The following is a 15,538-nucleotide window of genomic DNA, read 5'->3' as shown; positions in this document are numbered from 1 at the left end:
AGAGTCAGTGAGCTTCAGGCCTTGGTAATGGATGCAATTTATACTAAATGTCATCACAACAGAGTAGTCCTCCGCATGCACCATAATTTCCTGCCGAAGGTGGTGTCTGAGTTCCTTCTGATCCAGTCAGTTGTCTTGCTAATGTTGTTTCCCCGACCTCGTGCCCATCCTGGTGAAAGCAGCTTGCATACCTTGGATTGCAAGAGAGCAAGGTCTCGCAGTCTGCCCAGCTTTTTGTTTCTTTTGATCCCAACAGGAAGGGGGTCACCATCAGGAAACGCATCATATCAATTTGGCTGGCAGATTGTATTTCCTTTACTTATGAGCAGGCTGGGCTGGCCGTGGAGGGTCATGTCATGGCTCATAATTTCAGACCCATGGCTACATCAGTAGCTCACTTGAGGTCAGACTCCGTTGAGGAAATTTGCAAGGCTGCAACGTGGTCTTCAGATCACACTATTGCCTTGAGCAAGATACACAAAGTGACAGTTCGGACTGACAATATTATAGAATCTGTTTGGGGTGTAGAATCCAACTCCACCTTTCTAGGCCCATTTTATTCTGTCAAATTGTATATAGTTTCAGGTTAATCTGTGTTACGTCCTCACCATTGTGAGGCCCAGTTCACCAATGTTTGTTGTTTTTGGTGAGCCTGGATGCTAGGGATTCCCCACTTGTGAGAAGATAGAAGCCTGCTTGTCCTCTGAGAAAGCAAAGATACTTACCTGTAGCAGGTATTCTCTGAGGACAGCAGGCTTCATATTCTCACAATCCCTCCCACCTCCCCTTGAAGGAGACTTGGTTATTTTTACTTTATTTTTTGCTTTAGTATTAAACTAAGGAGACCGTGTTGACATGATGGGTGGGAAGGCACTCGCACATGCGCAGTGGAGTGCAACTTGCACTCCACAAAGCACTCTCTTTAGCTTTGGCAAAATGCTGGACCATCAGCGTCACCCACTTATGAGAATATGAAGCCTGCTGTCCTTGGAGAATACCTGCTACAGGTAGGTATCTTCGCTTTACTGCCAAATATCATACTTTTTGAGTAAAGAGCACAAGTACCGTAACAATTTTGTTGCTCTACAATTCAATCTACTTCACTTCTACTAAAAGTTTAAATTTACTAAGTTTACTAAATTTTGAAAATGACTGTGACTCATGTGAGTGGGCTAAAAAGGTGTTCAACAACTGCACTAGCGGGAAGTGGATTGTTCAGTCTGATTTTTAAAAAGAAATTTTCTTTCAAATCAGGCCAGGCTGCAATATTACTGATGCCTTTTAACTGGATCTGCAGATATTGATCAAAGGAATCTCTGTCTGAATCACTTCCTTATAGCAAAGAGTGCTTTATCATCGTTGTTATATTATCATCTGCATTAGTAGTAGTGCTAATTCATCACTTGCATCTTCATCTTTGTCGTCATTGTCATGCTGTCCAGTTACAGAGAAGGCTTGCACAAAGTTGAAATCGTTGCCTGTAGTCCTAACTATTTTTCGTCTGATGGCAAACTCTGAATTTTCTTTCAAGAACTGATGCAAGAAAGTCAAATGTATGGAAGCGTCAGTCTTAAGGCCAGACAAGCAGACAATCAATCCAGTGGCCTGTCATGCCAATTTAAAATTTTCCATGGGATGTCCTATGGTTTGTTGTGATAGAGACATATGTCTGTTCATCAAGAATTGCAAACAGCTCCAGCTTCATCTTCACTTCAAAGTGACTGAACTCATCACTGTTTCTGTTTGGCTGGAGACTAATAACCAGTTCAACAAGCACAGGCAACTCTACTGTTCTCATAGGCTGTATTCCCTGAACACCAAGATGAGATTATCCACTGTTTGTGTGACAAGGTTTGCAATTGCAAAACCCTGTTCCAGGTTTTGCTGTTTTCATTTGGATTACTGAGGAATCATTATTTAGGTCTCTCTACCACTTTTACTTTTAACTGCAAGCATAAGTATATAAGTATTGCCATTCTGGGACAGACCGAAGGTCCATCAAGCCAACGTCCTGTTTCCAACAGTGGCCAATCCAGGTCACAATTACCTGGCAAGATCCCAAAACAGTACATTTTATGCTGCTTATCCTAAAAATAAGCAGTGGATTTTCCTAAGTCCATTTTAATAATGGCTTATGGACTTTTCTATTAGGAAGCAATCGAAACCTTTTTTTAAACCCCACTAAGCTAACTGCTTTTCCATATCATCAAGCTGATCAATCCATAGACTGGTGGGTTGTGTCCATCTACCAGCAGGTGGAGATAGAGAGCAAACTTTTGCCTCCCTATATGTGGTCATGTGCTGCCGGAAACTCCTCAGTATGTTCTCTATCTCAGCAGGTGGTGGTCACACACAGCAGCAGCAGCTCTGGCTAGGCCTCCAAGCCTAATTTTTAGGTTTTGTTGAGTGCCTGGGGTTGAGGGCTCTTTTGAGCAAGTGCAAACCTGGTGGTGCCAGGTCCCTCCTTTTCTCCCCCCTCCCGCTGGCTCCGTTAAAAAAAAAAAAAAAAAAAAAAAAAAAAAAATTTTTAAACGTCTTTAAAGGCGTTTATTTCGACGTTTATTTAAGCGTCTATTGCAGCTACTCACTGGGACACCAGGTCGTTACAACTCGGAGCGGACAGCAGGTAATTTTACCTTTTTATAGCGGGCGGGGGTTCCCCGATTCTTCTCCTCGTGGCACATGGCGTCGGAGGGCGAGGGCGCAAAGGGTCGCTCCCCGGGTCGCTTGAGCGCTTCTAGAGGGGATGCGGGGGTCTTAAAGCCTGATTCGCCCTTGTTGGGTGGCAGTTTCGTGACCGATGAATGTCCCGGTCCTTCCTCCGGCGTGGCGGTTTTTCCCGCCATAAACGCCCATCCCCCGCTCCTCGCCTCCGCCATTTTGGCCGGCCACGCGGCTCGGACGGCTTCTTCTTGGGCCGCCCTTGAGGTTGGAGACATTAATGCCATGAACGCCCTTAATTTGGGCGACGGCACAGAAGCGGCTAAAGTTAAGAGCCGTTCTTCCCGCGCGGCTCCTTCGCGGAGTTTCGCGCCGGACGCCATTTTGGATGCGCAGCAGGCCTCTCCCCCGCTGTTGCGAGCGCCGGTTGAGAGTGCGCCTAGGGCTGTTGCCCAGGCTGCGGAAGTGCACAGTCTGGGGGGTTTCTCCCCCGAGTTTGTTTTGCTGCTGCATCAGGCCTTCCTCATGCACAACGCTGCCCCCGCTCCCTCGTCTGGTAAAGAGGTTGAGATTCCCAGAGGTAAACGCCCTCGGGTTGATTCCCAGGCCTTGGAGGAATTTGTCTCCTCCGATGTAGATGAGGGCAGCGTGTCTGAGGTCTCCCAACGGTCCTTTGCGGATTCCTTGGAGGAGACGGATCCCCGCTCGGATGGAGCGGATGACCCCTCTGCAGCGCGGCTTTTTCGCCCAGAGGATTTGCCCAACCTGTTGTTACAGGCCATGGACACTTTGAAGATTTCCTCTCCGGAGGACGTCTCTCCCTCAGCCCCTGTTGGCTCTGCCATTATGCTGGGGACGAAGCGCCCGCCTAGAACCTTCCACGTGCATGATGCCATGCACACCTTAATTTCGGCTCAATGGGATGTCCCAGAAGCGAGCCTTAAAGTGGCTAGGGCTATGTCCCGCCTCTATCCTTTGGCTGCGAGTGAACGTGAGGCCTATCTGTGGCCTACCGTGGATTCTTAATCACTGCGGTGACTAAGAAAACGGCATTGCCGGTGGAAGGTGGCACGGCCCTAAAGGACGCCCAAGACAGGAGATTGGAGGCGGCCTTAAGGTCGTCCTTTGAGGCGGCTGCTTTAAGTTTGCAGGCCTCAGTTTGCGGCTCCTATGTGGCCAGGGCGTGCCTGACTATGGTGCAGCGGGCTTCCCCCTCGGATCTTTCCTTGAGGGATGATTGGCCAGCCCTGGAATCGGGCTTAGCCTATGTGGCAGACTTGCTGTATGATGTCTTGAGAGCCTCAGCTAAAGGCATGGCTCAGACAGTCTCTGCGCGGCGGTGGCTTTGGCTGAAACATTGGTCTGCTGACCACGCCTCTAAATCCCGCCTGGCTAGGTTGCCTTTTAAAGGCAAGCTGCTCTTTGGGGTCGAGCTGGACAAAATCGTGACCGATCTCGGCACATCTAAGGGCAAGAAGTTACCAGAGGTCAGGGCTCGGGCTAGTGCTCGTCCCGGTACCTCCAGAGGACGGTTTCAGGAAGCCCGTCGGTACCGCCCGGGCAGGTCGGGTTCTTCTGCCCCCTCTTCCTTTAAGAGGCATTTCTCCCCCAAGCAGCGTTCCTTTCGCAGAGACCGCCGTCCCGGAGGTGCTCCCTCCGGTCCTCCCCCAGGGTCTCGTACCCAATGACGGGGTCTTGGTCCACGCCCCAGTGCAGATTGGAGGACGGCTGTCCTCGTTTCTGGGCGAGTGGACCACAATAACTTCAGACGCTTGGGTGCTGGAAGTCATCAGAGACGGCTACAAGCTAGAGTTCTGCCGACCCTTAAGAGACGGGTTTGTACTCTCTCCCTGCAAGTCTCCGGTCAAAGCTGTGGCGGTGCAGCAGACTTTGGACAATCTGATCCGCCTGGGTGCGGTCGTTCCGGTGCCAGAAAGTCAGCTTGGCAAGGGGCGTTACTCCATTTACTTTGTGGTACCAAAGAAAGGAGGTTCTGTCCGGCCTATCCTCGACCTCAAAGGGGTCAATCGGGCCTTGAAAGTGCGGCACTTTCGCATGGAGACTCTCCGCTCTGTTATAGCGGCGGTGAAGGCAGGGGAGTACCTGGCTTCCTTGGACATCAAGGAAGCGTACCTGCATATTCCCATCTGGCCTCCTCATCAACGCTTTCTGCGTTTTGCAGTCCTGGGCCGACACTTCCAGTTCAGAGCCCTCCCGTTCGGGTTGGCTACTGCTCCGCGGACCTTTTCCAAAGTAATGGTGGTCATAGCGGCCTTCCTGCGAAAGGAAGGAGTACAAGTCCATCCTTATCTGGACGACTGGTTGATCCGAGCCCCCTCTTATGCAGAGTGCGGCAAAGCTGTGGACCGGGTAGTTGCTCTTTTGAGCTCCCTGGGATGGATCATCAACTGGGAGAAGAGCCAGCTGCGCCCGACTCAGTCCCTGGAGTATCTGGGAGTTCGATTCGACACCCAAGTGGGCAGAGTGTTCCTGCCAGACAATCGGATTGTCAAACTTCAGGCTCAGGTGGACCAGTTCCTGGTAGCCTCTCCTCTTCGGGCTTGGGACTATGTGCAGCTGTTGGGCTCTATGACGGCCACGATGGAAGTAGTGCCCTGGGCCAGGGCTCATATGAGACCACTACAACACTCTCTGCTGCAGCGCTGGACTCCGATGTCGGAGGATTATGCGGTGCGTCTTCCCTTGGATCCAGCAGTGCGCAAGGCGCTGAGCTGGTGGATGCAGGCAGACAAGTTGTCTGCAGGAATGCCTCTGGTGACCCCAGAGTGGATTGTCGTCACGACGGACGCCTCATTGTCGGGCTGGGGAGCCCACTGCTTGGGAAGGACAGCGCAGGGGCTCTGGTCTCCTGCAGAGGCGAAGTGGTCTATCAACCTCCTGGAACTCAGAGCCATTCGGTTGGCGCTTTTGGAGTTCATCCCGGTACTGGTGCTGAAGCCTGTACGGGTACTGTCGGACAATGCCACGGCTGTGGCCTATGTCAACCGCCAGGGAGGTACCAAGAGCGCCCCTCTAGCCAAGGAGGCTATGAGTCTATGCCAGTGGGCGGAAGCGAACCTGGAACAGCTGTCAGCGGCCCACATTGCCGGAGTCATGAATGTCAAGGCGGACTTTCTCAGTCGCCATACCTTGGAGCCCGGAGAGTGGCAGCTATCTGCTCAGGCGTTCTTGGACATCACGAAGCGCTGGGGCCAGCCGAGCCTAGATCTGATGGCGTCATCGGCCAATTGCCAAGTGCCGCGCTTCTTCAGCAGAGGACGGGACCCTCGATCCCTGGGAGTAGATGCTCTTCTCCAACAATGGCCGACACAAGAGCTTCTCTATGTGTTCCCACCCTGGCCCATGTTGGGCAGGGTCCTAGACCGGGTGGCAAGACATCCCGGCGGGATAATCCTGGTGGGTCCGGATTGGCCCAGACGTCCCTGGTATGCGGACTTGATCAGGCTCTCAATCGACGATCCTCTGCGGCTGCCAGTGGAGCAGGGCCTGTTACATCAGGGTCCCGTGGTGATGGAGGATCCCTCCCCCTTTGGTCTTACGGCCTGGCTATTGAGCGGCAGCGTCTGAGGAAGAAGGGCTTCTCAGACAAGGTCATCGCCACTATGCTGAGAGCGAGGAAACGCTCTACTTCTACGGCTTACGCCAGGGTTTGGCGTATCTTTGCAGCGTGGTGTGAAGCAGGCTCACTTTCTCCCTTCACTGCTCCAATTTCTTCAGTGTTGGCGTTCCTGCAAGAAGGTCTGGACAAAGGCCTGTCGCTCAGTTCCCTTAAGGTCCAGGTAGCGGCTCTGGTTTGCTTCAGGGGCCGCCTGAAGGGTGCTTCCCTGGCTTCCCAGCCAGATGTGGTGCGCTTTCTCAAGGGAGTTAATCACCTGCGCCCTCCTCTGCACTCAGTGGTGCCTGCGTGGAATCTCAACCTGGTGCTAAGAGCATTGCAGAAGCCGCCGTTTGAACCCTTGTCGAGGGCATCTCTGAAAGACCTGACGTTGAAAGCAGTCTTTTGGTGGCTATCACTTCAGCCAGAAGAGTTTCCGAGCTCCAGGCGCTCTCATGTCGAGAGCCTTTTCTGCAGTTCACTGAGGCAGGAGTGACTATTCGCACAGTGCCTTCCTTTCTGCCCAAGATTGTTTCTCGCTTCCATGTGAATCAGCAGCTCTGTCTCCCTTCCTTTCGTAGGGAGGACTACCCAGAGGAGTACTCTGCTCTTAAATATCTGGATGTGAGACGAGTCATCATCAGATACTTGGAAGTGACCAATGATTTCCGGAAATCGGATCATCTGTTTGTCCTGTTTGCAGGTCCTCGTAGGGGTCTGCAGGCTGCTAAGCCTACAGTGGCAAGATGGGTCAAGGAAGCCATTGCAGCGGCTTATGTGGCCGCAGGGAAGGTGCCGCCTATCCAGCTGAAGGCTCACTCCACAAGAGCTCAGGCGGCCTCGATGGCAGAGGCCGGTTCCGTCTCCTTGGAAGAGATATGCAAGGCGGCAACTTGGGCTTCGGCCCATACATTCTCCAAGCATTACCGCTTGACTGTGGCTGCTCGGGCGGAGGCCCGGTTTGGAGCTTCAGTGTTGCGGTCAGGGATTTCTATGTCCCGCCCTGGGTGAGTACTGCTTCGGTACATCCCACCAGTCTATGGATTGATCAGCTTGATGATATGGAAGGTAAAATTATGTATAATCATACCTGATAATTTTCTTTCCATTAATCATAGCTGATCAATCCATAGCCCCTCCCAGATATCTGTATTGTTTTATTCTGGTTGCATTTCAGGTTCAAGTTTAGTCTTCAGTTACTTCAGAAAGACTTCGTGTTCAAGTTTTTTCACTTGGATTCTTCAAGAGTTAAGACGAGTTTGTGTTACAGTGAGCTGCTGCATTCCTCTCCTCTCCGTTTTCCGGGGCTGGATTGAGACTTAAAATTCTGCCGGCACTCCCTCCCGCTTCGTGCGGCTGTAGGGCAGTTTTGTACCCCTCCCGCTTCGGCGGTGTTCGGGTCAGTCAGCTCCTCCCGCGGTTGCGGTTGCAGGATAAGCCAGATCCCCCCGCATCGGCGGGTGTGGTGTCCCTCCCCCGCTCCGCGGGGATGAGCTGGACGGATTCCCCTCCCCCACTTGTGTGGGGATGAGCTGGGTTAATTCCCCTCCCCCGTTTCGGCGGTGGTGAGCTGGGCAGAGTGTCCCTTCGTGGGTGTAATTCTCTAAGTGCTGAGTCCTGCGGATGGAGCTTTGATATCGACATACTGAGGAGTTTCCGGCAGCACATGACCACATATAGGGAGGCAAAAGTTTGCTCTCTATCTCCACCTGCTGGTAGATGGACACAACCCACCAGTCTATGGATTGATCAGCTATGATTAATGGAAAGAAAATTATCAGGTATGATTATACATAATTTTACCTTACTACATTCTCTACATATAGTAAAAATTGGTAAAATTATTATTTTGGTAAAAGTAACAAATTTTTCCTGTACCGCTTTATAAGTAAAAGTAACAACTTTTACTTAAGTACAGCAAATAGTTATATTTACTTATTTACTTAGTTATTATGCAATACCATCTTCTATTTAGGAAGGCAGTAAGTGCATCTGTGTTAATCTGAACAAGTAACAGTACGTGGTAAGTGATGTGCTAACTTAACTGCAGTGTGTAGTCCATACCCATTCCCTGCCATTTCCCACCCCATAGCAGACTATATATTAGAGAGTTGCATGGGGACAGAAATCTTACCCATCCCAACCCATTCCTGCAGGAATTTAACCGATCCCCACCCATCCCCGCAAGAATTTAATGGTACATAGAAGAAAATTCCGGTCAGCTCCCTCAGTCTCTCTCTGGATTTGAGCCACAGCAGGAAGGAATGGAAGTTGAAACTTGGAACATTCTGGTGTGCACAAGTAAGATTTGTCTCTGATTTACTGACACTGTGTGCTGAGAGGTCACCATATGCATGCGCCAGTAGGTCAGGTGACATCCAATGCTCATGCCTGTGTCAGAGCTGAGGTCTGCACATCAGCCCAGGAGCAAAGAGGATTCATTGTAACATAGTAAGTGACTTCAAATAAAGACCTGAACGGTTCAGCCAGTCTGCCCAATAATCACAATCAATTCATGATTAAATCAACGAGTGTGATATTATATACTTGATTATGGTCTTTCGTGTTTCTGGAACATAGACCATAGAAGTCTATCTGGTCCTATCCTTATGTTCCAACTGCTGGAGTTGCTGTTGAAGCCCACTCCAGTCTATTCGTCTTCTCATTTGTGGGACAGACCATAAAATCCTGTCCAGCACTGTCCTTATGTTCCAGCCATTGAAGTTGCTAAGTCCTTTCCAGCCCATCCTAAACCAGTTTGCCATATATGAGACACAAACTGTACAGGTCTCCTGATATCGGCCAGAGTCGCCATCTAAGCGTCACTTGACACATCCACACACATGCAGCCATTTAAGGTTAGATTTCTTATAACTTCCATTTTCTAATTAGAAATCCTCTGTGTTCATCCCATGCCTTTTTGAATTCCGTCATGATTTGTGTCTCTACCACCTCCGTATTGGAAGACTTTCCACATTTGTGCTGTCAAAGCAAGGAAGAAGAGGAGGAGGAGGAGACAGCACTTAAAGAACTTGGTACTCGGTAGATGAGAGGCTGGTGCATCTTACACTTCCACAGGGACCCCACAGAACTGCTTCCATCCCTGCGAAAACCCCACAGGAACTGCTTCCATCCCCGCGGGAATCCTGCGGCTTCTGCGGGATTCCCGCAAATCCCGGTCCCTTGCAGCTCTCTAATGTATGCAGTTAGTACATGGTAAGGCCATGTAACCATTACCACACTAGCATGAAATTTACAATTTGCTAATTTATGTGCTAATTCACTTTCTATCTGTTTAGCATTCTTTTGTGAAAGGGTCATATGGTGGTCTGTCAGCTCTTGTGATGAGCCAGTAGTCTTTGTAAGATCCATATTGTCAAAATGGATTCTGTTGGTGTTGCCTGTTTTTGTGTGTGTGTGTGTGTGTGTGTGTGTGTGTTTTTTAATCAATTTCCAAAAAAATCCCAAAAAAACTAAGTATGTAATTTTCTTTTTGCTGTGTCACTTCCTTCAGGTGTGCTGTTTTGTGTCGGAGGCCGTGGTGGATCAGGTGATCCTTTTCGCAGTATTGAATGTTACTCCATTAGCAAAAACACTTGGTTTTTTGGTCCTGAGATGAACAGCAGGAGACGGCATGTGGGTGTAATATCTGTAGGAGGTTAGTATCAAAATAAAGTGACCTTTCTTCTGAGCACATGTTTACCAGAACTATAAATTAATTGTTTGATATTATACCAATAGATGAATTTTTTCCATTAATAAAATGCTAAATTAACAAAAAGTATAAAAAAACATGTCTTTTCAAAGTCTGTTGAGCATCTGTTTTGCTTTTAAATAGGCATACTTTGTGCATCTACAATGATGCATTTCCATAAATTTCACTATCAAGCTTTTTTTAAAGGAGCCTTGCAATTATTTTTTATACCGTAAAGTCAGCAGAGGCTCAATTTTATTGAAACCTGAAGTTTTGACTTGAAAAATAACAAAATCACTAGGGACCAATCCAGCGGCTGTTCATTGCCATGTGAAGGGGATCTGGTTTTGATTCCTGGTTCCAATCTTCCATTCTCTGGTTTGGCCCAGGCTTCTGGGCAGGAGATGTTGGTGCAGCCAGCGTTTGTAGCTCCTACAGTGACGCAGCCAGTCATTGTGCAGTGGTTACCCCTGGTAGCTTGATTTAGGATCTGTGATTGCAGGGTTCTGTAAGAAGCCCTGATGAATGATTCTTGGGTAAGGATCGTCAGTGACTGGACTAAAGTAAATTTGAAAGGGATATAAAATGGTTGCTATGAATTGAGAGACTCATGATGTCAAACCCCAGCCTTGGTTCTGATTTGAATTGGAAGCCCAAAAGAGCCTAAGAAGCTGGATCAAAAAACCTTCACCACATTTGCCAGTTCATATTTAACATATCACAAACCATAGTATTGTGATTTGAATGGGATCTGGGTGTTGGGTGTATCCAGGTCTTTGGCTTCTCCTGGGTGCTTCCTTATTGGAGGGTTTCACTAACCACTGAGGATGAGTTACAAACCCTAACCCTTTAAGTGAGGCTCAGTTGAGGTTAAAAAAAAATCTTCACAGTTATTCAACTTTAATATGGGTAAGGATCTGTAATACACATCTCCAGTTGTTAGCCTCAGGTGAAACAACCAAGTGCTTGATTAGAAGAAGCAAGTATTGTCTAGCTCTTTAGGTATGTAGATAAACTTGATAGGTTTTTGGCCATAGTGGGAGGGTGGAGCTGAGAACAATGGTAGTCTGACTTCAGAAAAATCAAACAGCTAGACTCTTGGCCACTAGGGGAAAAGTAGTTTTGTTTTTTTTTTGTTTTTTTTTAGTAGACCAGGGATTCTTAGCCTTTTGAACCTAGGCCTTGGCTACTTAACTTGCACAGCATATCTTCACCAGTTTTAGGAGCCTTCAGCTGTCAATCTGATGCTACTTTACCACTTGTGATGGAGCGTATAGGAAAGCGGTGGTTCAGTCATACAGATAAAACCCCAGAAGGGAGACAAGTCGTGGAGGCCTATAGCAGGAAGAAGCAGATCCTAGGATTATGCTGAAGAGTTGCCATGAGATAGGAAAGCCTTTTAATTTGCAACTCTGTGCATGCTGGAATGCTTATTTGGTCTGTTAGCAACCAGACCCTTTTTGTAGTTTGCTATTGAACTCCCAAGCAACTTTAGGTGCAATATTTTTAGCTAACAGCCTATTAGAAGAGCAGGTTCTTGTATATATATATTTTTTTCTGTTTGAATCACATTGCTAAAGGTTTTTCTTTTCTACTGTTAACCCATGGTCTGTTTGTATTTGAAAGGCTCCTCGGCTCATGGTAACGCATATTGTCTCTCTGTGTCAGGTGTTCAGCGCTGCATGCGTCTGGTAGCGCTATACAAATGCTAATAATAATAATATTGTGGCAGAGGTGGGGTTTTCACTTCCCCAGTGTATAAAAAGGCAAATTCACTAATCTCCATCTCTGTTGGGCCCTTAGTTCAGCAGAGAACCAGGAACTTGGGATAGAGGGATTAACCCTACCCTAGAGGGGACAGGCAGGATTATTTTTGTTGTGTTCCGAGTGTACACTGGTGTAAGCCAGAATGTAAAGGTTACTCCAAGCCCTAGTGGAGCTGCAACAGCAAATTGTTCAGGTGCAATACAAACAGCTGCAAGCTTTGAAATAATCTTTTCAGCTACAACAGAGCCCTCTGGTTCAGGTGTCCAAGTGAACCTACCAATCCCTGTTTTGCCTAAGATGACCCTCAAGGATAATCCAAGCTATTTCTTAGTGAACTGACAAAACTGCTTGAATAACTGCGTGGCCAGAAACAACATGAATCATTTAAGGAACCTCTTAACCGGTAGCAGCCAAGGTGTCTTCTAGGAGGCAGGATGTATCCCAGAAGCGTATTGGTAGCAGTTCTGGAAGGGAATTCTGCATCCTAAAGAGAGTCCCCGACGCTGCTTTTACAGAATTAAGGAGGTTGCTTGGAAATAGTTACAACCAGAAGTGAAGACAAGGATGTAGATAGCCAATTGGATTGGTTCTCCTGGAACAATTCTTAGATGACTTGAGTCCACCCATGAGGCAGTGAGTACACCAGTATCCTAAACTGACATTAGAGAGTGCTCTGGAGGTAGCATAAGGCTTCCTTGATGCTTAATCTGTGCCTCAAGCGTTCAAGCGTACTAGACTGAGGGAGAAGAAGCTGCCCTCAAGCCTAGAGAGTTGGAAGGAGGACAGAATGAATGGCCGTAGTCATTGAGGATGCTATGCCCCCGTAACATCCCAGTCTCACAAGTTGGATTCTCCTCACCCAGAGATAATGAACTTTCTGGTCCAAGTTGAGCTGGATGGGATTGCCCTTAGAAACAATAGGACAGCCAGTCCACAAAATCCAATGTGGAAACAAAGCAGATCAGTAGTAGATACAAACAAATCTTTATTGAAGAAATTCAAACCAATACAATGCCCAACACAGGCTGTGTTTTGCCCATAAAGAGGTTGCGTCGGGCTATGTGGTGTATATAAAGTTCTTCACCACCAAAGAAATTAATACCCTTTTCGATAAGGCACCATAGCAGATTTTATTTATTTCAAAATTTGTTTATTATTTTGCATATGGTTACAATAAAACATTTAACAAAAATCTTCTCTCTCTCCAATGCAAATCTATTCTCTAAGTTATACACAGGTCTGGTTAGGGAAATTTACCCCTTCCCAGCCTTAGTACAATATTCTGTGTAGTCACAAACTTTAAATTTAACTCTTTGAATCTTACCCCCCCCTTCCACCCTCTCTATCCCCATCTCCATCCCCCCTCCCCTCCTCCCATCTCCCACCCTCGTCCCTTTTAAATAAAGACTATTCTGCTTGATTGTAACATTGACCATTTCTCACATATTTAAAATATGTCCTCTACCCCCTGGGGGTATTGATTGCCAAAATGGGGTCCATAGTCTATAAAAGTCTTTGTCTGTGAATCTCCGTTCTCCTCTATAATCTGCTAATCTCTTTTCGAATTTCATGTAATCCATTAACAACTCACGCCACTTCTGCAGAGTCGGTTCTTTGTTTGTAATCCACTCTGTGAGAATAAGTTTTTTCGCTGCCAGTACAGCTCTACAAGTAAATCCCTTGAAGCCTGCTGTAGTTGGTTGAACTATCCTTGGCCTTCCGAACAGCAACAGCGGCCCTTTCTTCCATGTGGCGCCCCACATACTGGATGTCATTTGTATTACTCTGGTCCAAAATCTTTGTATTTTCGAGCAAGTCCAGAACATGTGCCCTAGTGTCGCGCCCTGCGTCCCGCACTTTGGGCATGCTCCATCTGGAGATATGCCCATATGGAAGGCTCTCCTTGGTGGAATGTAAGTTCTTAATGCAAATTTGTATTCCATTTCACAATATTGGACCATCTTTGATGATTTTTGCGTCGAATAAATGTATTCCTGTAGTATTTGAGGCGTTAAGGTCATTTGTAGTTCCTCCGTCCACGCCTGGGCCAGAGCTACATAATCTATTTCCTCTGTCATGTCTCTTAAATGTCTGTGATGCATTGTCAATGACACTCTGCCCTGTGCCTTAAATGAAAAGGCTGAGGATATCTCCTCCTGCACATCTTCCGTGAGGCATTCCCAGGGCAAGCTGTTTATATAATGTCTCAATTGCCAATAGTAGAATCTATCTCTTTCATCAAATTTAAACTGGGCCTGAAGCTCCACGAAAGGCCTGATTCTCCCCTCTGATGTCAAGACCTGATGTAAGTATACCAGTCCTCTCTGCTGCCATTGGTTAAATCTACGGTGTAGAGTTCCTGGTAGGAATTGTGGGTTATTGCAAATTGCTTGAAAAGGCGTAATTCGTCCAGAGAATTGATGGTGACGGCAAACCCACTTCCAGACCGCCCTTGCCGTGGGCATTATATGCGATTGTTGTAGGACTTTAGGAGCTTGACCGCCTCCCACATGCAACAGGCTACTGAAATGTATTCCCTGAGTTAATGTTGTTTCCAGATTTGTTGCTGAAAAGTCTGAGGTTGATCTGTACCAATCAGAAATATGTCGCATGCCACTTGCTATTGTAAGATACCTGATGCTGAGCAATCCCAATCCTCCATATTCTCTTGGTATTTGCAACGTCCGTACTGGGAGGCGTGCTTTCCTTCCCTTCCACAGAAAGCGCTGTATATACCGGTGCAAGCGTTTTTCATCTTCTTTCTTAAGAAAAAGTGGAAGGGTTTGAAATTTATAGAGCCACTTTGGCACTATCATCATGTTATAAATAGCAATTCGTCCCATAAGGGACAGCGGATATTTCTCCACAACTGGAGTTTTATGCGAGTGGTCTCAAGCAAGGGCTCGACATTTTCTTGGTATAATTTAGATAGGTCTTGTGGTATGTTGGTTCCAAGATATTTAATTTTCTCTTCCACTCTGGCTATGGGGCAGCTTTCCTTCTCCTGCTGAGTTCCTCTCGGATATACATCCATTATTTGAGACTTTTTTTTATTTAGCTTGAAACCAGAGACTTGCCCAAATTCCTTTGTTAGGCTCAGCAGTTGGTCCAATGAGCTCATCGGGCAGGTTGATATTATCATCAGGTCGTCTGCAAACGCTAGGGCCTTTATAGTATCCCCCCCAACTTTCACCCCGGGGATTCCCTCTGCTCTCTTTATAAGTCTCAGTAGGGGTTCTAATGATAGGATAAACAATGTAGGGGATAGGGGACATCCCTGTCTAGTGCCTCTGGATATTCCAAATGATTCTGCTTTAACTCCATTTACTATCACCGAAGCAGTCGGATTTGCATACAAGGATTCTATAGCTCTGTAATACCAGCCCCCAAATCCCATATGCCTCAGTACTTGGAACAAATATGTCCACCCCACCTGATCAAATGCTTTTTCAGCGTCAAGTGAAATTACGGATGTTGGGGTTTTTGTCAGCTGACCAGTCGCCATGGCTAATAGTAGTCTGCGCACGTTTTTGGCTGCCTGTCTGGTTTTAACAAATCCCACCTGCTCCTCCCCCACCAACCTGGGCAAAATCCCGGCCAGGCGATTTGCTAGTATCCTGGCCAGTATTTTTAGGTCAACATTGAGTAATGAGATGGGCCTATATGAGTCAGCCTGGCCCTCTGGCCTCCCAGGTTTTAAGATCAGGGAGATCAAGGCTGTGTTTGCATGATGTGGGAACTGCCCCTCCCCAACTACTTGTTCATAGTAGTCACTAATGACAGGGTAAAATGAGAGTGGT

The 15,538-nt window shown here is 47.4% G+C and overlaps 1 protein-coding gene across 2 annotated transcripts in view; it reads left to right on the top strand.

Moving 5' to 3' along the window:
• The window catches only part of KLHL8 (kelch like family member 8), a 113,926-nt gene that overhangs the window by 58,719 nt on the left and 39,669 nt on the right, over positions 1 to 15,538 (top strand). For both annotated transcript variants that reach the window (XM_030190567.1, XM_030190566.1), the window contains exon 5: positions 9,792 to 9,935. In XM_030190567.1, the coding sequence (XP_030046427.1) occupies positions 9,792 to 9,935 (144 nt within the window). The remainder of the gene's footprint in view (positions 1 to 9,791; positions 9,936 to 15,538) is intronic.

The sequence above is a fragment of the Microcaecilia unicolor genome, chromosome 2 (genome assembly GCF_901765095.1).
Source record: "Microcaecilia unicolor chromosome 2, aMicUni1.1, whole genome shotgun sequence".
Taxonomy (NCBI): domain Eukaryota; kingdom Metazoa; phylum Chordata; class Amphibia; order Gymnophiona; family Siphonopidae; genus Microcaecilia; species Microcaecilia unicolor.
This window is presented reverse-complemented; position numbering and strand designations above follow the sequence as displayed.